This window comes from Rousettus aegyptiacus, unplaced genomic scaffold, assembly GCF_014176215.1.
Source record: "Rousettus aegyptiacus isolate mRouAeg1 unplaced genomic scaffold, mRouAeg1.p scaffold_m13_p_6, whole genome shotgun sequence".
Classification (NCBI taxonomy): Eukaryota; Metazoa; Chordata; class Mammalia; order Chiroptera; family Pteropodidae; genus Rousettus; species Rousettus aegyptiacus.
The window spans coordinates 15,969,873-15,992,302 of NW_023416309.1; the positions used below are offsets into that span (position 1 = coordinate 15,969,873).

Genomic DNA, 22,430 nt, shown 5'->3' on the forward strand with positions numbered 1-22,430 from the left:
CATACACACCCATAATACATAATAAACACACATCTGTACACACACACGCACACACGCATGCACGCATGCAAACACCAAGTCTGGAAGGGATGTGAATAAACCACCTGAGCCAAAGCTGAACCCTTGTGGAATAAGCTCCCAGTCCCTCAGCAGAGCTGTGTCCACAGCCAAGACCTAGGCCAGGTGGGGAGGGGGGGCTCCTCTTTCTCCCAAGTCCTCGCCTGCCTGGCCCCCTCACCTCCTCGCGGGGGGCACAGAAGTCTGGCACGGGGATGCGGTGGTAGGTAAGGCCAGGGCAGGCCCCGTGGTGCTGGCTGAAGACCTCCTGCGTGGTGAGGCACGTCTGGAACCTGTGAGTCCGTGGACCTTCTGCTCCTGGGGGACGCATGCTCAGGTGGGCCTTCAGCTGGGTCTCCAGGTTCTAGGGGAGGGTGGGAGAGAGGCCACAGGCTGCTGAGGCAACCTCTGGGCCAGCCCCAAAAGACCAGAGCCCGCTACAGCCAGGGCCAGTCCCGGCTTCCACACCCATGCCTGCCCCTTCCTGAGCCTCAGGGGTCACAACCAGACCCAGAGTCAGACAAGTGGCTGCAATCAGTCACTCCCTGAGTCTGTTCCCCTTGGGGCTTCAGTTTCTCCATCTGTACCATAGGAACACAAGACCTTTTAAAGACCCTCCCAAGCCAGAAGGCCTCCAAGATAGGGGTTATGTAGGAGGCAGAAGGGCCTCACCTCCAGTTGGTCAGCGGTCATGGGGGGCCCAGGTTGCCGCAGGCTGTGGGTGTGCCCATCGCACTCCAGCACAGCCTCCTCCCTCAGGTTGACCCAAACAACCTGCCGCAGCTTCCTCTTGGCATCAGTCAGATAGGCCAAGATACTCCCCAGGGCCTGGGGGGACAGGAGAAAGGTTGGCAAAAAAGCTCAACCCACCCCCCACCCCCCGCTGTCACCCCAACAGTGGACCCAGGCCCCCCTGAGGTGGTCACCTTGGCACTGGGCTGGGCTGTGCCATAAATGGGCATTCGGGACACCCTCCGGAAGTTGGCCACGTCCATCTCTCTGACAGTGCTGAGTGCATCTAGGGAGATGAGATCGTCCGCCCCCTGTGGGGAGAGCAGCAAGCCTGGGACACACAGCAGTCCCTGAGAGGTTCAGAGCCAGCCCAAGGGAAGCAAAGGAGGGGCAGGACCACACTTCATAGTTTGGAGAGCACTTCTGTACACTCGGCACTGCCCGGCAAGAAGAGCGATGGCGCCCACTCTCTGGATGAGAAAACTGAGGCTCAAAGATGAGAAGCTGGTGGCAAAAACACTAGAACCAGGTCTCCCGACTCCCTCCCTGCCCAGAGCACTTGGGTTTGAGACTGAGGAGAGGGGACTAGAACAGAGGCCAAAGCTGCACCTGCTCCTCTGCCTCCTGTAAGGACAACGCTCAACCCAACCCCACAGGAATCAAGGGCCAGCCCCCCCCCCCACATTCCCACTCTCCCAGACAGCCAGCCATACTCACCAGGAAGCCCTTGGAGATGAAGTCCCCAGGAGCCAAAGGCCCTGCAGAGCTCAGCGTCACAGGCAAGCGGTACAGCTCCGGATGGGCACACAGCCAGCGGCTAAAACTCAGGGCAAAGGCCAGTGGGTACTGCAGCCCAAGGCAGAGAGAGACAGGGATTCAGGGGCACAGTGCCATCTTGAACTCACCCTGTCTGCCCTGTGGTAGGGGAGCCCCCAGTGACATCCGTGGTGGCCCTGGGCAGGGATGAGAAGGCGGGAAGCTAGGACCAGGATGTCTGAAGCAAGATCCTTCTGGACCCCGATGCCCTGGCTAAGGGTACAGAGCTTAGGACCCAGTGAAGAGAAGTGGGTCCCGCATTGCCTGAACTGGCACAGATTACTACCCCTCTATCTGGGTCTTTCTTTGCCTCCCCCACACCCAAGTTCCTCAAGAACCAACACACATGTCCCCACTCTCCTCCCCAGCTCCACAGGGATCCCCTATAACCCCACGCCTGTCTCTGTGGTGGGGAGGCTGGAGGGATTCCGGGAGAAGGGGCATGGGTCCACTCCTCCCCCGGCCCCACCTGCTCATGGAGATAGTAGTTAAACAGGATCAGGTAGAAGTATCGCTCCAGGCTCCACAGCGCCCTCTGCCAGACACTGTGCCGCCTGCCACTTCCCTGAGAGAAGGGGAAAGGAAGAGAGGGCCGGGAAGCAAAGATGGGGCCACTGTGTTCACCCAGTCCCCACTCCAGAAAGGGCAGGAGTTAAGCCTGAGAATCCCCAGAAGACAATCTTCCCCTCTTTTGATAACGCAGTTCTCCTAGGCTGAAAGTCTTCCAAGCATCTAACTCTACCTCATTTGTAGCGGGTAACTCATGGTGCAGGGAGAGCTATGGCAACTATATAGCAGGTACCACAGTCCTTGGTGTAGGGGTTGCCTCCCCCACAGGCTCTGAGCCCGGACACAGGCTGGGGCCCGCCCGCTTTGCTCCACCACCACCCACCATGCAGGGTGGCACACCCTCTATTTAAGGAGCAAGTACATCAACACCCTCCCCTGAGCCAGAGGACCTCACCTCCCTGAGCCTGTGACCCTCCCTTCAAGAAAACGAAAAGACTCTCACGACAGTGCTCCAAGGGGCTGTAATCATTACCACTACTTTACGGGGGAAAACTGGATTCAGAGAAATGAGGCGACTTGCTCAAAGTCACACAGCTGATAGCAAACAGAGCTGGGTCCGCAAACAAGTGTGTTAACCCCAGCCCAGGACTCTCTGATGGCGGGAGGTGGGGTGGGGGGTCAGAGAGATTAGTCCCTAGCACCCCTCTCTTGGCCTTTGGATGTCAGGGTTCTCCTGCTGGGTCAGTACCACCCTCCAGAGGGCAAGACAAATCAGTATAGGCTCAAAGGAGAGGTCATGCCCTTTGATGAAGTTTAATTCCATCTTTGGGAATCCAGGCCAGCAAACTTTTATTTCTATAAAAGGCCAAATAGTAAATATTTAGGTTTGCGGGCTACATGGTCTCTGTTTGAACTGTTCATCTCGGCCACTGCAACATAAGAGAGGCACAGACAGCACATAAAAGAATGGGCAAGACCATGTCCCAATAAAAGCTATTTACAAAAACAGGTGGTGGGCTGAATTTGGCCGATGGGCTATGGTGTGCCAGCCCCTAAGCTAGACTGAGGGAAAAGATACTAAAGGCATAAAAGGTCCTTTTCATGAAGCTGTTCATTGTAAAAGCGTTTACACTGATGAGGAACTGGAAGTGACTCAACTAGCCAACGAAAAGGGGCCTGTTTAGTAAATCATGGCAGGTGACATGCCAGGGACACCTGCTCTCTGTCAGGCCCCCTTCCAAGTGCTTTATGGATCTTATCTGACCTACTCCTCACAACCTTCCTATGGGGTCATCATCATTACTGGCCCCATTTTGCAAGAGGGGAAACTTGAGGCATAGAGCAGTTAAGCAGGTTGCCCATATCCACGCGCCCACGCGCCTAACCGATCAGGCCAGCGATGGCTGAACCACGCAACGGGCTTAAGTTACACAGCCAGAAAAAATCTCAGTGACAACAATCAGGTATGGACATGGAAAAGACAAAACAAAGCAAGCATGATGCGAACCGCATGCTGGGACAACCTACACAAGAACATCATAAAATGAAAAATGACGAAGGAAGCCAGCCCCAAGGGCTCAAAGCGGCTGTGCTGGGATTATGAGTGAATTTTTCCTTCTCTAATTTCTCAATTTTCCACGTGTGACATAGCTTTTAGAAGATGTTTTTAAAGTTTTAAAGAATAAAAAGGCTCTGCAGGCTTTAGATTCTTTTCATGCACTGTGTGCAAACACTGTCAAGCCAACCTCCTCTCCCCAGAGCATGGGGACAGCCTTGCTGAAACAGCCCAGAACCCATCGCTCTTCCAGAAGCAGTGAGCTGGACCGACCCCCGGCCTTCCCAAAGAAACATCACGGGTTTTATTTTCAAGGCAAGCCATGAGCGGTCTGGGGAGCATCTGGATCCAGAGGCCCCCAACACCCCGTCAGCAGCCCCTTTCTCTGTCCTGTTTATTCTGCAGTGAGGGGACCTGGTCAAGGAAAGTAAACTTCCCTTCTTCCTCATCTATCCTTCCTGCAGGCCCAGCTCCCCTATCTCCCCTTCCTCTGAAAGCCACTCTTCTTGTGGGGGAAGCAACCAGGAAAAGTCAACCTGAAAGAAGCCGGTCAGCAGGCTTAACAAATGAGGCTGCAAGGTTTATGCATACACAGAAGCTCTCCATGCCTCACCTGGTCTGGGCTCTCCGGCCGGATGCCTTCCAGCTTCCTCTGGTTTTCTAAGACTACTTCCTTTAGGTCATGCAACTCAGCACAGGCAGTGATGGCTCTGTCCACCTGGTGCCAAGGACCAAGGCAGGGAAGAGGGGACAGCAGCAGGAAGGGAGCAGAGCCAAGGAAAGATAAGATGGGGAGAGAGAAGAGAGGAGAGAGACAGATTGATTAGCCAAGAAAGCAGGCGGGGGTATCAGAGAAGGAAGAGACCCCGCCCGTGAGGGGAGTCCGCTGCCCCTGCCCCAGCTCCTTGTTCGGCCCCCTTGCTCACCTCCTCTACCATCTTCCTTCCCTGGGGCACCGCATGGAGAAAGCTCTGGATCACCTGGAGTTGCTCCATGGGCAGTGGCTTGGTCTTCAGGGGACCAGCCCTGACAAGGAAGGGGGCAGTAGCATAATCAGCACTCCCACAGGCCTCTAGGCCAGCCCTGCTGTTGACATTCTCCCATTTACACAGCAACTAAGAGACACCAGACTATAGGTTCTGAGTCTTCCTCTCAAATCAGGTTGGGGGAGGCAAGGGGTACTTTCCCCACTGGGAAAACTAAGGCCCAGAAAAGTCAAGTGACTTTCTCCAGGTCACCCAGCAAGTCTATGACAAACCAGAAAATGAACCCAAGATGCCCCATTTGCAGCTCTGGCTCCAAGCTCCTGAGGTGTCCCTGGCATACTGGGGCAGCCTTTGAGGAACCAGGTCCCATGCCACTCACTCTGGCCTGGAGGCAGACCCGCTGTGGTGAAACAGGATGAGAGTACCCAGGACCATGCCCAGGTTGGTCCTGCCCAAGCCTGTCTGGCAGCTGAAGAGGAGAGCAGGGGGAGACCCATGGGTATCACGGAGCAGCAGCAGGCTGGGAGTCTCCTGGGAAAATAACCATGAATATCATGTAATGGCGTGGCCCAGAAATCCCCGGCTAAGGACCAAATAGGAGTAGGGGGTTAGGACATAGACCCGCCACACCCCACAGCCTGTAGCAAGATGGGGCCAAATAGGCAGCTCAGCCTTTTTCACCAAACCCCAAAACCCGGTCTGCTCTACCTGCCCCCTGCTCCACCTGCCCCCAGGTTGTGCAGGCCCTGCCTCCTTCCTAGGCCCTGGAGGAGATCAAGAAGCTGTCTCTGAAAGCGAGAACTACTCAGAGGGGACAAGGCCATATCTAACAGCCCCATAAGATATTAATTAAATAAGATGACCCCCTGAAGGGGTTGGAAGAGAAATACCAATAGGACTTAGCAAATACCAGTGGAAGAGTCTAGAGGATAAAAATTTTTAGCTCCAATAAAGAAATGAGGAACTTGAGGTCTAGCGAGTTAAGAAATTGTCCAAGATCACACAGCAAGTTAGTAGCCCGATCAGGGCTCAAGTCCAGTACTCCAGTAAGTGCTGGGCTGTGTCATCAGAGGATGTGCAAATACCCATCCACACGCAAACACACACAACCCCACCCTACACGTGAACACACACCACACACACAGATACGCAAACATATACACACACAACACCCACATACACGTACACATACCCGACATACTCAACACCATCCACAACACAGAATGAGGACTTCTCCTGAGGAAATCCAGAGGCCACACCCACCCTGAGCATCTCCATGGAGACAGGGCCTAGACACAGACCCATTCTCCAGGCCCTCGCCCCACTCCATGCTCTCACCCCCACTTACCCGGATGACACTGACGAAGGCATCAAACTGGGCTTCCAGCGGGGCCCCTTGCTCAGGCAGGGGCAGGCGGTGGTACCTGCCAGGTGAGGGGCAGCAGCCCATCAGGCAGGCCACACACCCTGGGCATCCCCCTCCCCCCTGCATTCCCGTGAGAGATAGGCACGGGGAACTCAGCCCCACCTGCAGATGGTGAGACTGAGGCCACAGTGGAGGACAGGCCCAGAGAGCAACACGCCCAACACCCTGGGGTCCTGTGTAGAACTGGCCCTCGGTACCGGTAGGTGGGTTGCAGGAAGAGGGGCCGCTTGTACACCTCCTCAGTCACGTGCACATCATCCTCGCCCCGGATGGCCACAGTGTGGGGCTCCCCACGAAGGTCCTCAGTATTGTGGTACACCTGGTATGTGCTCTCACTCAGTTGGGCAAAGTCGTGGATCTACAAGGAGGTGTGAGGGCCAGAGGGCCATGATGGACCTTCAGGTCACTCCTGGCCTTCCTGACTAAGCTCTGGAGTGGCTAGGTCACACAGAGGCAACAGACAGGTTGCTTTTCCCCCAGAGGGGAACTACATGGCCAGGGATGCTCTCTATGCCCTGGATGTCCTGAGGGTAGCAACCTATACACCAGGGTCGGGTATGAAGGGCTCTGCCCAGTGGGCAGCAGGAATTAGCTAAGCCACCAGGCTGAAGGACAGGATGAGGCTCGGTAATCTGGGAGCTAGAGAGGAAGACTGGAAGGGAGATGGAGGGATGACCAGTGGACAATGTGGCTTCAGCTCCTGTCCATGAAAGTCTCTGGCGGGAGCACTGTGACCACCCACACTCTATTTACACAGCTCTGTGATATGCCAACAGCCTCAGAGACCTTGACAAACTGTGTGGAGGAGGAGGACAGAGGAACCCCAGAAACGCAGGCCCATGAGAGAAGTGATTCACCCCAGACCTCACAGCTCATGAAGGGCTGAACTTCAGAGTTGGACTGCTAGTCTAGTGCTCTTTTCACTCCACCAGAACCCTTACTAAATAGGGATGCTGAATGCAGAGGAGAAAAGCAGGGTGGAAAAGGAGCAGAGGCAAACAGAGCCAGGGATGGGCAGCCCTCCCTCTGGCTGCCTGAGAGCAGGCCTCGTAGCCAGCCACTTGTCCAAGCAGGACAGCAAAGTGGACGAGTGTGGGCTGGTGAGAGCCAAGCTGGGCTGTGGGCTGGGGTGTCAACTCCGCTGCTGAGGCCTGCCAGGAAGGAAGCCTCTCGTCCATACCAGTGGCCCTCACCTCTTTCCGGATGGCCAGCTCTAAGCTCTCTGCCTGGACCCCAGGTCCAAGGCCCTGGAGGTTCTCGTGAAGGTTCTGCTTGTCTCGAGGTGTGTAGGGCACAAAGTCCTCATCAGCACGCAGAAAAAGCACGGGCTCCTCCCGCACACAGAAGATAATGCACTCCTGCCAGGAGCCCGAGGAGGAAGGATGCCATCACCACTACTGGACATGGACATCCACTCCACTGCTCCACCTCCAGGCCTTTGAGCAGGCTGTTCCCCATCCTGAAGGGCCCATCACCCCATCCTGTCCCGGCAACCTGAATCTTACCCAAGAAACAAAGCTCAGCCCAAATGCTACCCGTTCCTGACCGTCTCTCCTCTCAAGTCCTTCATCTGAAGGTTTTAATTCCTGCTTTGTAGTAACATTATCATGAATACATCTTTTTTCCCTTCATGGACTACAGATTCCTCACAGGTAGAATCATATCCTGGTCATGTTCACATCCCTATAATTCCTAGCACGGAGCCCTGTATAAATCAAGTGCTTGAAAAGCAACAGTTGAAGAAATGAACACCCATTACCACCATGCAATCATTCATTCACTGTGCATAGTACAGACTAAGGGAGATACGTGGGCAGACCCCACCCTGGAGGAACCTATAGGAAAGCTGAGAAAATGGGATTTGCACAGCTTACATCCCCTACCCACTCTGATTCACTCAAAGACTCTCCATCTTAACTGCAGATCAAATCAGACACTGAGAGACCATGATGAGCCTGAAATCACAGTGGACCCTCAACCTCTGTCCTGGAGACACTCAAAACCCTGCCCGGAGAGAGGAGTCATTCAAAAGCGGCCACCTGGAGTCCAGGTGTCTGGGTTTGGGTCCTGGGACAACACTCACGAGCTATGTCACTTCTCCTCTCTGAGCCCGTTTCCTCCTCTATAAAACAGGAGAACAACTGCCCCACCCTCATAAGGTTGACGTGAAGATATAAGCATTAGCTGTGATCATCATCTCGGAGCTCTCTCATTATGACCTGGCCCCTCTTATCACCCTGTCACCCTCGTGACTTCCTCTGAGGTCCTCACAGTGGGCTTCTGACTTTGGGCTCCCATGTCCACACAGGACAATGCAACAAACATTTGCCCAGAATCTCCCAACCACGCTGACTACAATGACCATAATGGTACTCAAGGCTTGACAGGGCCTGGTCCGGGTCGCCAGCTGCCCTCCCCATCATGTGGCCAGGCCCCTCCAGAGGCTCTGAAATTTCTCCTCCCAGGAATCCCTTTCTCCGGATTTTCAGGCTAGCCCCTGCCCGAGAAGTGATCATGCTTACCTTGTGTCCGTCCTTCTGGAGTTTCTGGAGGACCTGCCTGAACCCCAAGAGGCTAGGCTGTCCCATGCCAAATACGGTTAGCCCTCCCCGCACCTGCCGGAAGTTAGGGGCTCCACAGCTCTGCACAGTGCCCAGCACGTCCATCTTCTCAGCAACATCCCGCACTAGGAAGTAGCGTCCCTAGCAATGGGAGAGCCACAGGGGATCACTCAGATGACTTCGGGACATCAGGCAGGGCTCTATCCCAGGCCCCAGGGGATGGGGAGCAGGGAGATCAGGTAGGGAACACAGTCCTCAAGTTGTCAGCAGGCTCACAGAAGAAAAAACAGATGAAAATACATGACCATCTGTGATCCTGGGAAGGCTGTCACAGAGTGTAGGAAAAGAAAAGACAATTCTTCCTGAGGGGGAGTCTGAGAAGGCTTCATGTAGGAGGTGGCATCTGAGCCAGGCCTTGAAGAAGGAGAGCAGGGAGAGGCACTGTAGGGGCAGGAAACTGAAGTAGGCTGTAGAGCAAACCTGAAGCTCCCTGGAAGGAAGGCAAACGTCTCTTGCCCCTAGAGGAACTGGATGGAGAAGGGGCCTGAGTAGGGAGTCACAGCTGGGGAGGCAGGAATCAACCAGAGGAAAACTGTGCTAGCTTCCTAAGGCCCTACCATTCTGAGGATGGGTAAGTTTTCCCCTTCCCAGGTGGAGTGAATGAATAACATAACTACTGAGAAAAGAGAAAAACACCATTTGGAAATCAGGAGAGAGTCGGGGAACCAGAAGAGTTCTCCTGGACAAAAAGGAGCCCTGAGTTCATCTTGTCCATCCCCCTGCCTTCAGTAGGACTACACAGACACTGCTCACAGATAAGTGGGATCAATTCTTCCACACGCCAAAAATTCCCAGCTACTCTTTCAGCAAATACAGTTTAATCATTATGATTATTCATATAGTCATTCACTCACTGACTATTTACTGACCACCTACATAGCACCTAAGCACTATTCGGGGGCTTGGGGTAGAAGCAGTGAACAAGATCGGTGAAAAGTCACCTGTCCTTGTGGACTTCACTTTCTAGGGAATATTTAAGAGAAAAAAAAAAGGAAAGAAGAAAGAATAAAGAAGAAAGAGAAAGAAAGAAATAAAGAAGAAAGAAAAGAAAGAAAGAAGAAAGAAGAAGAAAGAGAAGAGAGAGAGATAGAAGAGAGAAGAAAAAGAACGAAGAAAGAAAGAAAGAAAGGAAAGAACGAAAGCAAGAAAGAAGAGAAAAAAAAAAAGAAAGAAAGAAAGAAAGAAAGAAAGAAAGAAGAGAGAAAGAAAGAAAGGAGAGGGAGAAAGAAAGAGGAAGAAAGAAAAAGAGTTAAGCCAAAGAAATCCTGAAACTTTGAAAGAGAAGGAGAAGGAGATCCCCAGCCTAGAGGAAGCAATTTGGAGCCTGGGGGCCTCTGTCCCCATCTATGCTCTCCTGGTGCTCCGAAGGACAGGCTGTGAAAAGGCTGGGGCCGGGCAGGGGATGGAGAGAGAAGAGCAGGGGCTCCACATGGCGGGAGGAACAGGCCTCAGGAAACCAGGGGTGAGCAGTGGGACTGGGACTCCAGAGGGTGGGGTGGGGACAGTAGGGAAAGCAGGAAGGGATACAGGAGAAAACCTGTGAGGAAGGAGGACAGGAGGAGATAGGCCAAAAGGGTGAGGACCTGACCTCACCTGAACCAGGTAGTGCTCAGGGGTAGTGTCCGAGAGCCGGCCCAGAGTGTAATGGGCCTTGAGCAGCTCATCATGGATCTGGAACTCCTCCTTGCAGTTGTACCTGCCAGGGGCAGACAGAGACTGAGTCAGGCAACCTTGTGGCCAGAGTCCTCTCCAACCTCACCAGACTCCACAGCGGGGCCCCCAACTCCCACCCATGTGGCTACCCCTTTGTGGCAGGGACCGCCCCTTGTACCCCAACATCCACTCTCCCCTTTGTCAGCAATAGAAGCCCAGAATTAGGCCTGGGCCATCCATCTGAAGATTATATTTCCCAGACACCCTTGCAGCTAGTATGGTCATGTGATTAAGTTCTGCCAATGAGATGTGAGGAAAAGTAATGTGTGCAACTTCTGGGCCATTCCCTTGAAGGGAAGATGTGAGTCTTCTATTTTTCTCTCCTCCTCAGCTAGCATCCAGAAGTGATGGCAGGAAGTAGATGTCGATGATGGCAGAGTAACAAGAGAAGAGGAGCCTGGCTGACTGTGAAGTGTCCATTTCAGACTGGTACACCTCTTGAACTTTTATGTGTGAGAAGTTTCTGTCTTCTGTAAGGTTTTCTATTCAGGGATTACTTTGCTCCTTCAGATTGTCTCTGAGAACATTCTCCACACTGACGATCCCACAGCACAGTGAGGCAATTCAGACACAGACTTTGGGGCCATGTGGCCTGGGCATGAATCTACCTCCGCTTGGTAACTCCATGCTTTTGGAGTTACTCACTCTCTCTGTAGCGCTCCACTTCCAGTGATTCCCACCTCCTAGGGCTGCTGTGAGAATTCAACGCATTAATGAATGTAAGTGCTTAACCCAGTGCCTTGGGCACAATAAGAACATATCAATAAAATTATTATTACCAAGAGTAATTCTACCTCCACACTGGGCCATTTCAAACAAAACGCACAGGTACAAATCCAGGTTTCTGCAGATGCTAAACCAGGGGGAGGTCTGTGTACTCAGGACACAAAAAGCTTCTGTGCTGGTTATAATAATGAATAAGACACTGCCTCCCAGAGTTTGTGATCTGGTGTCTGATCCTCTTCGCAAAAGAATTGCCTCTAGGAAAGGCAGGCTCCTGGAATGCGTGGGGCAGGGAGCACTAGACAAGGAGTCAAGAGACCTGGGTTCTCACTACCAGCTCTGCCTCTGTCTCACCGCATGGCCTGTGGTGGGCAAATAAATCTCTTTACCCCTCCGAAACTCAGTTTGTGTATCTAGGTCAGTTTTTGCATCTGATCAGGAGTCAGCAAACCTTCTATATCAAGGAACGAATGGTAAATAGTCGAGGCTTTATAGGTCATACAGTCTCTTGTTGCAACTAACTTCAACTCTGCAGTTTAACTGTTAAGCATCCACAGACAATATGTCAATAAATGGGGATGGCAGTGTTCCAATAAAGCTTTATTTACAAAAACAGATGAGGGGTTATATTTGACCCAAAGGATATAGTTGGCTGGCCCCTGTGTTGGATATCTCTAAGGTCCCTTCCACCTCAAACACACTAGCAGTACTGCACTCATGGCTGTCTGTAGGAGGCAGGTACAATACCATTATGGTAGATTTTTACAGCAGGCCATTTTTCTGAGCCACACCACTTACTTAAATACTTTGAATATCATCTCCCATGTTCTGATAAGGAAACTGAGGCTCAGGAAGGGAATAAATTCGCCCAAGGTCACAAAGCAAGGAAGGCCCAGGACACACGTCTCCAATACTGCCCTCGAGGCTCAAACCCAGTTTTGTCATCTTTAGTAGACAGACTACATATTAAGTCTCTTTTATATAACATCTCCCCTCATTATAAAACTCAGTACTTTATTATGATTATAATTTTCCTGTCAAGCCCCAAAGCCAGCAGGCCACATTTATCATTCACCCTCAGGTTTCCTTACACAGAAGGCCCCATCTGCTAGGTCTTTGCCAAACTTCTATGTGTGGAATATATTTAATTCTTAGCTCATTGTGTCCTACTTTCTGTGTCCTGAGGGGCCCAGAGGCAAGGAGAACAGTGGGCAGATTCAATGGAAGACAAGGCTTTCTGACTCCCCGGGAGACAGATCCAATGCCCCTTCCACCTTCCTGGCCTCGGGCACCCCAGCACCCGCTCATTCACTGGGCCCTCAAGGCAGGCACCGTTTCAGGGCCCCTTCCTGACCCTCTTCCTCTGGACGCACACAGTGTATCCAGGTCTCTCTCAAAATATGGTGCCAGAACAAACCCTCAGCCTCCTCTGAGACTGCCCCTGAAGGACCTAATTAGGACATATGACCAACAGCTTCCAGCTTTTTCAGCCCAAGGCCCTTTAATGGCCTGGTGTTAACCTCAGTTTCCAACCATAATTACTGGTTGTGGGGAAAAAAATCTAAATTTTATGCATCTAAGTATACAAACTTCCTTTGAAAATGTTCAGCCAAAAATTATTTTCAAAAGAGTGTTTCCCCAGTCACTCTGCCCTCTCCACGCTCCCTGGCACTAAGGATGTAGTAAGTAACATAAGCTAAGAGACCCACGACAGTCTCTGCCCAACCTCTCTGAGCCCCTGTGTCTTCTTCATCCATGAAAGTGATTCGTAGACTTTATGCCACCACCCCCCTTGGCAGCTCCCCGAGTCATGTCCTCCAGGGACATGGTCACATTACCCCTGCCACTCACGTGATCACGACAGGAGCCACCTTGTTGGGGATGATGGACTTGGCCTTACTGTTGTGCAAGCTCGTGGTCTGGAAGGAGTGGACGCTGACTGAGTGCCGCCCATCCATCGTGCCGCCACCCTGGAGTCCCTCGAAGGAGGCAGTGGCTGAGACCGTCTGCTGAGCTGTGCTGGCTGTTGTACCCATAGTCAACGGGCAGCCTCAGGACCCAAGACCTGTGGGGTGACAGGGTGTGTGTTCAAGAAGGGGTGGGAAAAGCCAGGGAAGAAAGAAACCTAGCCCGCCCCTCACCCCCATCGTATGTTCAGATGCAAAATCTGAGGCCCAGAGAGAGCCAGCTCACCCTGCAGCTGGAGACGGATGGCAGATGCGCCACCTACCACATTTGCCAAGAACCTGCTGTGTGCCTGGCCCTCTGCTGGTGTTTTGGAGACATAAAGATGCAGCCCCAAATCCCTAGAGTTTACATTCCTCTGGCAAAAATAAGACAGTTAGGAAGGGGTTACTCTTCCAGACCAGGTCGGGATTAAGGATTCTAGGTGACTGGGTCAGGCCTTCCAAACTAGGAGAAGTAGAAGACCGGAGGGAGAACCAGGGGCAGGTGCAGAGGGAAGTCAGCCTTGGGTATAAAGAATCTGGATGGGAACAGGATGCAAGAGGACATTCTATTCATGTATGTCACAAAATTAGGTCAGGGAAGTCCAAACTGGGTGAGCTCTCAGCAGATCAAGGGTCCAGTGAAAGCACCAGCCCCAGCCCCCTCCCCGCCAAAATCGACATTAACATCATCATCAACCTGGACACCATCAACAGGCAAAGCTTCTGCCCCACATGAGGCCTGCTGGGCATCCTCTTAGAGAGCTCTTTCCCAGGTCAACACTTAAGGATGTGTGCAAAAATGGGCTATCAGGGCAGTGTTGTTTATAACAAAAGACTGGAAACAACTTCCAGACAACAACAGGGGATCTATTGAGTAAATTATGGGATATCTCTAATGTGGAATGTTAAATGGCCATTAAGAATATCATAGTGACCGATGTGGAAAGACATCTCAGAAACAGGACTAGAAAGAGCAGGTTGCAAGGCAAGTTCAAACCTCAATCTTAATTCATGAAACTGTATCAGGAGAAAAGTCTGAGAGGACACACAGCAAGATGCTAACATGAGTTACCACAAAGTGATAAGATCATAAGTAATTTTTATTTTCTCCTTTTTGCTGCTCTGAATTTTCTCATTTTTGTCCTCTGAATACTGGGAAATAAAGTCAAAGCTTATTTAAAACAAATAAGGAAATGGCTAGGGTACCTATTAAGAGCTGCTAGAGGGTATGGGGAATATTGGCTCTGGGGTCTAGACATGAGAGACAGAATTTTCCGACAGCTCAGCAGCCAGTGGCTCCCTGCAGCACTAATGGTCCAGGACCTGCCCCCCACCACTCCCAACCCCATCTGCGCCCTGAGATGGATCTCCCCTGTACTGCAGAAGCACAGGGACAATAAGTAGTCCTTAGAACATGGCGGTGCCGCCAGCTGCCTTCGGCTGAGCAGGAGCTGCTCTTCGTCAGGGGCTACGATCTGCTCCAACCATCCACACTCCCCCACCCTGCCTGGCCCTCTCAAACCAGCAGCAGCACCTCTGGAAGTGGCTGGTGGGTTCAGGGTCAGCAGCTCAGTCCGAATGCTGAGCTCTCCGCCCTTTCTCCCCTAGACCCTGAGTCAAAGTTCCTGGTCTGAGTCAGGTGCTCCCTGGGCCTCTCCCACGGCTACGTACTCAGGCTCCCCTCCCCAGAACCGCCTCGACGGAATGACTAGCCTCATGCTTTCCCTCCGAGAATCTTCTCAAACTGCTACTGACCCCTCTCCCTCTCCAGTCTAGAATGGGCTCCCTCCCTCCTTCCCATCCAGCCTTGTCATCCTTGAAAACTCCCAGAGCCTGCATGACAGTTTTGGTAACACACACACCTTGTGTTCATAGGAGCCCCGCCAAGACTCCACACCCGGCCCAATTTCTTTCTCTTTCTCTCTCTCTCTCTCTCAATCTCTCTCTCTCTCTCTCTCTCTCTCTCTCTCTCTCTCTCTCTCTCTCTCTCATTCTCTCCCCCCACCTCCCTCCCTCCCTCCCTCTTTGGTTAAAGGTGGAAGGGATGAGCCTCTGTTCCTGAACAGAAACACAGGCAGCTCAGAGAGGGAGAGGGGAAGTTTCAGCAGACCCAGAAACTTCTCTCTAGTTCTCGCTACTTTGCCTGCCATGGCAGGCTCCCAACACTGTTCACCAAAGTCTCTCAGACCCCTCCTCAGCAGTCTGGGCCCAGGAGGCATGGGTGGCAACAGCCTCCTCCAAGAACGTGGTTGGCTGTCTGGAAGGAAGGCATGACAAACCGGCAACAGCTGGCTACAGCTGCCGCTCCCATTGGGCTGGGCAGCCGGGCCCATCGCCTCTATCCCTCCTCCCCCTCGCCACCCCGAGCTCCAGCTCCAGCTCCCCTCATCTCTTACAAGCACCACAGGCAATAACAGGCCCCAGTCAGTCCCTGTAAGGGTATCAGGGAGAACACACAAATGTGTAGAGCGGCAGTCCGCAGGAACGGCAGAAGGACAGCATCATTTGAAAGTTGACCTGCCTCCAAGTCATCATTTGAAAGTTGACCTGCCTCCAAGTCAACTAAAGGAGGGTGAAAGCCTGGGCACGCAGGCTTCTCTGCAACTCTCTCTGAAACCTCTCTCAACCCTGCCAGCCAGTCAGCCTCGCAAGCACTGAGCCTTCATCCCCCTTAGCCATATGCTGTGGGACCTTGGGCAACTCCCTTCCCCTCTCTGGGCTTCAGTGTCCCCAGCCATATAATGACCGTGTAGGATGAGATGGTCTGACAGCCCCTTCCAGTTTTACAGCTGGTTGGCTTCTCAAGGTGAGAAGTTTTCCATACCTCCATGGAAAACTATTCCTCTCTCTTCCCACAGAGCTGGCTCCTAAGACTGGCAGTACTGGTGGTCAAACCTCTGCTATCCACTTCCAGGGCCAGGGGTCAGCAAGGGCAGGGATGTCAGTGGGGTCCCTAGTTCCCGAGCCTCTGCCAGGGGGAAAGTGGGGAGGGTGGATTAGGATGAGACCCAACTAAAGGTTCTCATGAGCCTAGATGGTTTGTACACAATTATGCCTCATTTTCCTACCTCTAACTAAAAGCAAGCATTTCTTTCAATCACGAGTGAAGGGTGCCCTGTCGAGTCACAGAGCCCGGGATGTGGTCACCACAGAGGCTCACAGACATTTCACATCACACCTCAGTTGTGCAGATATCTGGAAGGTAGTCTGTACCCATCACTCCTTTCGAACCACAGTGATTGTCAGACTTGGATCCCCTGCCCACAGACCTGGGGTGACATAACTGGCCTACTTGAGACAACTCTGTGCCTGGCGGTCCTGAGCCCCCAAAATGGGATCCCAGGTTCTCACAATTGAGTTTGACTCAAAAAGCTGGAGAACTCTGACAATCCTTGACAGAAGCCTACCCTCACCTTAAGAAGCCAGCTATAATGAAGCTGCCATTCCATTTGCAAAACGGGGTCCTCAGCACTTAGGAGCATCGAAACAATCACAAACACCTAGTATCCTTCATGCAAGGCATGATCCGTCTAGAACACACCCCAGCTTAACGCCTCCCTTGAAGCTAAGCAACAACAGCCTTGTCATTGATGTGCCTTCAAAAAATAAAATTATACCTTAACTCACCTAATGGATTAGCTTGTTAATGCAATTAAGTAACTAAGGACATGTGTTACTGCATCCCAATTTGTTTTTAGTATTTGACAGCTCTCTAAATAAAATGTACTTCCTCTGTAAGCCTATATATTTTATTTTGTGCATTAAAAACATTCTTAGAAGAGGTCTATGAGCTTCTGCCAGATTGCTAGACATTCTTGGCAATTTTTTTTTTTTTTTTTAAAAAAGGAACCCCTACTTTAAGGGAAGACTATGGCCCACCAAACACAGGCCTTCCTCCACCTTCCCCTTGGCTTCTGTTTATTAACATTTCAAAGCACCTACTATGCACCGGGTATCACGCAGGGTGCTTTCCATCATAGGTCGGTCCCTCAACAACTGTGTAAGGCTCAGGCTTTACTGTGTCCATTTTCAGATGAGGACAGCTGACCTTTAGTACATGGCAGAAGTTGATAACTACTCCTCATCAGTTTGCCTTCTTGCCTCTTCATGCTGGCCCTGGCAGCAAGAGCACCCCAACACTCTCCTCTTCCCTGGGATCTGTACAACTGCCCATTCAAGGTGCACAGGGACCCTCATCCACTCCACTCTCTGCCAAAACACCCCAGACCTAGAGAGGCAGAGAGATTCATGGTTTCCCATGGAGGGTTGGAAAAATCTAGGCTCCATTTCGCACCTGGTGACGAGCTAAGAAGCCACAGACTCATCTGGGCTGCAGCTATAATGGTATTTGAGAAAGTTCCACACACACATGCTATCCTCCTGCCTCTGGGAAAACACCAGGCAGTTAAATCCTAAGAGGAAAGAAACTGCCATACAGAATCCTTGATGGATAAATACCACGTAACCTAGCAATTCTTCTCAGGTGACTGCCAGAGAGAAATGGAAACATGTCCAGAGAAAGGCTTATACGTAGCACATTATTCATCATCTCCAAAAACTGAAATCAACCCACATGTCCATCAACTGAACAGATGAACAAATCTGACACGTTCTTACAATGGAATACTACTTAGCAATAAGAATGAACAAACGACTGATATTCACAATTTCATGGATGAATCTCAAAAAATCTCACACGAAGAGAAATAAGCCAGGCCCCAAAGACTTCAAACTGTGTACTTCCATCTATATGACATCCTAGAAAAGACAAAACTACAGGGGCGGAGAGCAGATCAACGGTTATCAGGTGCCAGGCCCGTCAACCACACCGAGGCTCAAGGGCATCTTTTGGGGGGTAGAACCTCTCCATATAATGAATGTGGCAGTTACACAACTATATACGCTTGCCAGCACTGACCAAAGTGTAGCCTTAAATTGGGTAAACTTTACTGTATGGGATTTGCTTTAATAAATCTTCTCAAAACAAAAGGTGCTCCCCTGTCCTCTGTCCCACAGTGTGCTCGCCCCTCTAGTCACACACACCTTCATACCCAGCTGCGCAACTCATCTGCTGTGCGACCTTGGCCAAGCTACCTCTCTGCGCTCAGCTGCCACATCTGTGAAATTAGGCCATTAGCAGTACCACCCTCGTGGGGTTGTTGTGAAGGTTAAATAATATATCTCAAGTCCTCAGAATACGGCCTGGTCAGTGAGTGCTCAACAAAAGTCAGCTGTTACTAGATACTGCAGTGGACAGTGAAGCTGGGCTGTGCAATACAGTAACCTCCAGCCGCACGTGGCTATGGAGCCCTTGAAATGGGGCTGGTCCACAGTGGGATGTGTCACAAGCATATAATACACACTGGACTTCAAAGACTTAGTACGAAAGGAGTAAAATACCTCATTAACAATTTATTATGTTGATTACATATGTCAAAATAGTATTTTGATATACTGTATTAAATAATATGTATTAAAATTAATTTCATCGATTTCTTTTTACTTTTTAACATGGCTTTTCAAAATGACGCCTGTGGCTCACATTATATTTCTTCTGAACAGTGCTGCTGAGTCTCAAGTCCTTCATGGGCCTTGAGGGCACCCCTCAGCCAGCTCAGGGTCCTCACAGGTGAGCCCAGGGCCTGCTGTAGGTAAGAACTTAACAACTATCTGTTCAAGGCATGAGGAAATCCGGGAAGCCAGTGCTAGCATCCCCATTTAACAGAGAGGAAAGTGGGGACTCGCAGAGGCTGTGGGTGACTCTCCAACCTCCTCCCACCCAACTGGGGGACACAGTGGTATAAGTATGGACTCTAGGGCTGAACACTGGCTGGTTCCCATCTCCACTACATATTAGTGCTATGACTTTGGGCACATGGTTTAACTTCTCAAAGTCTCAGTTTCCCTGTTAACTGAAGACTATAAGTGTACCTCCCTCATTGGACTGTATGACGACGAAATAAGTGAATGTGCATGTAAAGCAACACCTACCCAGCCCTACACACACCGAGGGTCCAAACTTGTCACGGCCCCTCAGATCAGCCCGGGCCCTATCTTCCCTGCCCTTCTCCACATATCCTCCCTGGTGCCCGACATGAGCCTCCCTGGCCAGGATGGCAGGCCTCACTCAGACACCTCCAATAAAAGGAAGGGTCTCAGGAGGAATCGTGGGCTGTCTCCTGGCTCTTGGCCCAGGAAAATGGCAGAGTGGGGCTGGGCCACAACAGCTGCCTGGCTCTGGTCACACACAATTACCACTCTCCCATTTCACTCTGTCCAGTGAGCCACTTGGGAAGATTTCCATCTGCTCCTGGCCTTAATGAAGAACCAGGAATGGGCAAGTCCTCTGTCCGCTCTGTCTACAATCTACCCACAGAAGAAAGGGTTTGCACCACAAGTTGGCCCAGAGCCCAGTGGCTCTGACCACTGGCCTCCAGCCCCCGACCGGAGGGACTGCAACAGCCTCCAGCGGTCTCTCTCTTCCCTCCTGTCCCTCATACAGTCAATCCTCCATGGCGCAGCCAGAAGGATCTTTTAAACCCCTAGATCACACCACCGGCCCTGCTTCCCTGCTCCCTCTTCTGTAAAGTGGGGGTCATAAACCCTGTCTCGCTGCCCATGAGGGTTGCTGTCAGTAACAGGCAGAAAAACCACAAAGACACAAAACACTCAGCAGGCTGTACGAATGGAATGACCGTGGGAACACGGACAACAGTAGGCAGAGGGCACTCGGGCCGCGGGCATGTCATTCCTGCCTCACCCTGGAGCACAGGCCCTACCCGTCTCTCTCACCCCTCCCCTTGCCGTGGTGCTTCAGGCGCTGGCCATGTCCTCTGCCGCCTCGTTCTTCCAACACCCCAGACCCACTCCTCATGACGCTTTCACACCCACCACCCCTTGAGTGCCTAGAACACCTTCAGCTTGAGCCCCTACCTGCTGTCTGGGCTCAAATGTCCCTCCTCAGAGAGCCCTCCACCCCCACAGTCCTTCTCCATCTCATGAGCCCCTTTTCTTTCGTAACCAACTCACTGACAAGATTGTGTGTGCAGCATCAGTCTCCCCAACTTCCTACGAGCAGGACTGTACCTGCCTCGTTCACACCACGACCTCCGCCCCAGAACAGCACCTGGGGCCCAGCAGATGCTCAGGAAATATTGATCAGATGAACAGATGACCAACCTGAAGCCATCTGCAGCTTTCGAGACCCACAGAGGAGCAAGCACTGGGACCAAGAAGCAGGCCTCAGCCCTCAGTGAGAGGATGTGGGGGAAGCTGCTCCCACCCCACACTCCTCTCACCTGGATGGCCCTCCTCCCCGACCCTCCCACATTCTACTCAGGCTTGAAGGTTAAAGCTCAGTTCCTCCAGGAAGCCCTCTCTGACTACACCCCGACCCCCACCTCTTAACTCCCACAGCCTGTTGTATCACTAAATGAGACACTCCATTCCTTTCCACTTCCTGCTGTTCCCAGCAGGGGCCATCCCGTGTCCTTCCTGACTTCGGATGCCTGGCTCAGAGGAGGAGCTAGACACATAATTGCTGATAGAATGAAGGCTCTGTCACTTTGCCTCCCTACTCGCCTGGCTCCTGTTGATGGAACCAAGGATGGTACTCAACAAGTAGGCACAAGATGGGAAAGATGTTTAAACATTATGGCACTTACTCCTGAGGGGGTGAATGAGTGTGGTATTTAGTTTCTTTTTTGCTTGCCTATCACTTCTAAAATTCCTACCATAAACATGATTACTTTGGGAATTAAAAAAAAAAAAAGTACAGTTATTTGTAAGAGTTTCGAAGTTGGACTAAGGTCACAGCTCCTCAGCCAGGGCATCCCCCACCCCCACCTCCAAAGCCCCCGGTGCTTCCCCATCTCTGTGCCTTTGTTCCCAGCCTAATGTCATCTGCGTTCCCATGATAAGTACTCCATTCCTATAGCCTGGTGAGGTTTTTTGTGTCTTTGTGGTTTTTCTGTCTTTGTTGACAAAGACCCTCGAGAGAGGATGAGACAGGGTTTATGATGCCCCACCTTACAGAAGAGGAAACAGCTACCCATCGATGTGCATTTCCCCAGGCTACATGGCTAGATAGAAGCAGAATCCTGGTTTCTGCCGCCTCATGGGGTGGGGTGGGGGGTGGGGCAGGGGTACCCAGACCTGCCCCTTCACAATCTCTGCCCCTCAACCTCCTTCCCTTTAAAACGAGGATATCAACTTAAAAAATAAAGTCGTCTGGGATCTGGGACTGCAGGAGACCTTCACCCGCTAAATTATATGTTCCTGAAATGTTTTCACTTTTTCTAAACTGAAAAAAAGTTTAAGAGTTAAAACAGAAGGTGGAGGAGGGATATTTAGAAATATCGTCACTGTAGGGTGGCCTTGAGTTCCAGGCCTCTGCCTGCACACAGTGGGGATTGAAGGTTTGAGTTCTAGCAGAAATATGTCATCAATAAGACAATACCTCAAGGTGGGCTTGGAGCCGAGAGTAGACCAACGTGGACAGGGTGACTGACTGGGCAGTGAGCTAAGGAGCCATGATAATTGGGGGATGGCACAGGGCAGCAGCAAGATGGAGACCCCTGAGCTGGGAGTAGCTGCAGGTAAAGCCCTGCCCCTGGTGAGGGGTGAACAAGCCTCCCTGAGAGAGGGCAAAAAAGGGACTCCTGCCTTTTCTGTAGCCAGCAAAGACTTTGGCACTTGTCAGTCACCACATGCTCCAAGCCTAGGCACCTGGAATTTGGGGTCCTAAGGAAGGAAAAGGGCCCTTTCCAGCACCCTAGTTACCTGCCTCCAGGACAACGGAGTCCTCCGCCTCTGGAGCTCACCATGTAGGTCAGTTCTGCCTGATAGAAAGCTCTCTATATGGGAGGGATCTTGGACTCGGGGAGGAAAGAAATGGCTATAATGAACATTTTGAGAACACGTGGGAAAATCTGAATGTGGAGTATATGTTGGATAAATAAGTTAACTTCCTTGTGTGTGATGATTGTGCATACGAGGAGAATGTCCTTGTTCTTAAGACATACAGGCTGCCTTTCCGGCAGTGACAACCTCCCTGTAAGAACATGCTTCTCGCTAAGGACCTCCGTCATCCCTCTCCAGAAGAGAAGAGGAAACACAAGAAGTAGCGCCTGGTGCAGAGTCCCAATGCCTACTTCACAGATGTGAAATGCCCAGGGTGCTATGAAATCACCACCTTCTTTACAGTAGTTTTGTGTGCTAGCTGTTCCACTGTTCTCTGTTAGCCTACAGGAGGAAAAGCAAGGCTTACAGAAGGAAGTTCCTTTAGAAGGCAGCAGCACTAAAAGCACCATGAAACTAGAGAGTAAAGAACCATCCCAAGAA

At 51.6% G+C, this 22,430-nt stretch overlaps 1 protein-coding gene and 1 pseudogene across 10 annotated transcripts in view; one reads left to right on the plus strand and one right to left on the minus strand.

The window, feature by feature from the left end:
* Positions 1-22,430, minus strand: part of PALD1 (phosphatase domain containing paladin 1) — an 80,105-nt gene that overhangs the window by 32,610 nt on the left and 25,065 nt on the right. For 9 of the 10 annotated variants that reach the window (XM_016121013.2, XM_016121009.2, XM_016121010.2 and 6 more), the window contains 14 exons: positions 12,991-13,204; positions 10,297-10,399; positions 8,605-8,784; positions 7,276-7,440; positions 6,280-6,440; positions 6,005-6,080; positions 5,036-5,187; positions 4,597-4,696; positions 4,284-4,388; positions 2,075-2,170; positions 1,507-1,635; positions 984-1,100; positions 730-885; positions 239-421 (listed from right to left, as the gene is read on the minus strand). In XM_016121013.2, the coding sequence (XP_015976499.2) occupies positions 239-421; positions 730-885; positions 984-1,100; positions 1,507-1,635; positions 2,075-2,170; positions 4,284-4,388; positions 4,597-4,696; positions 5,036-5,187; positions 6,005-6,080; positions 6,280-6,440; positions 7,276-7,440; positions 8,605-8,784; positions 10,297-10,399; positions 12,991-13,175 (1,908 nt within the window). In that variant the 5' untranslated portion in view covers positions 13,176-13,204. The remainder of the gene's footprint in view (positions 1-238; positions 422-729; positions 886-983; positions 1,101-1,506; positions 1,636-2,074; positions 2,171-4,283; positions 4,389-4,596; positions 4,697-5,035; positions 5,188-6,004; positions 6,081-6,279; positions 6,441-7,275; positions 7,441-8,604; positions 8,785-10,296; positions 10,400-12,990; positions 13,205-22,430) is intronic. The other variant, XM_016121015.2, reaches the window with a different exon arrangement.
* LOC107498208 lies at positions 22,151-22,390 on the plus strand (annotated as a pseudogene).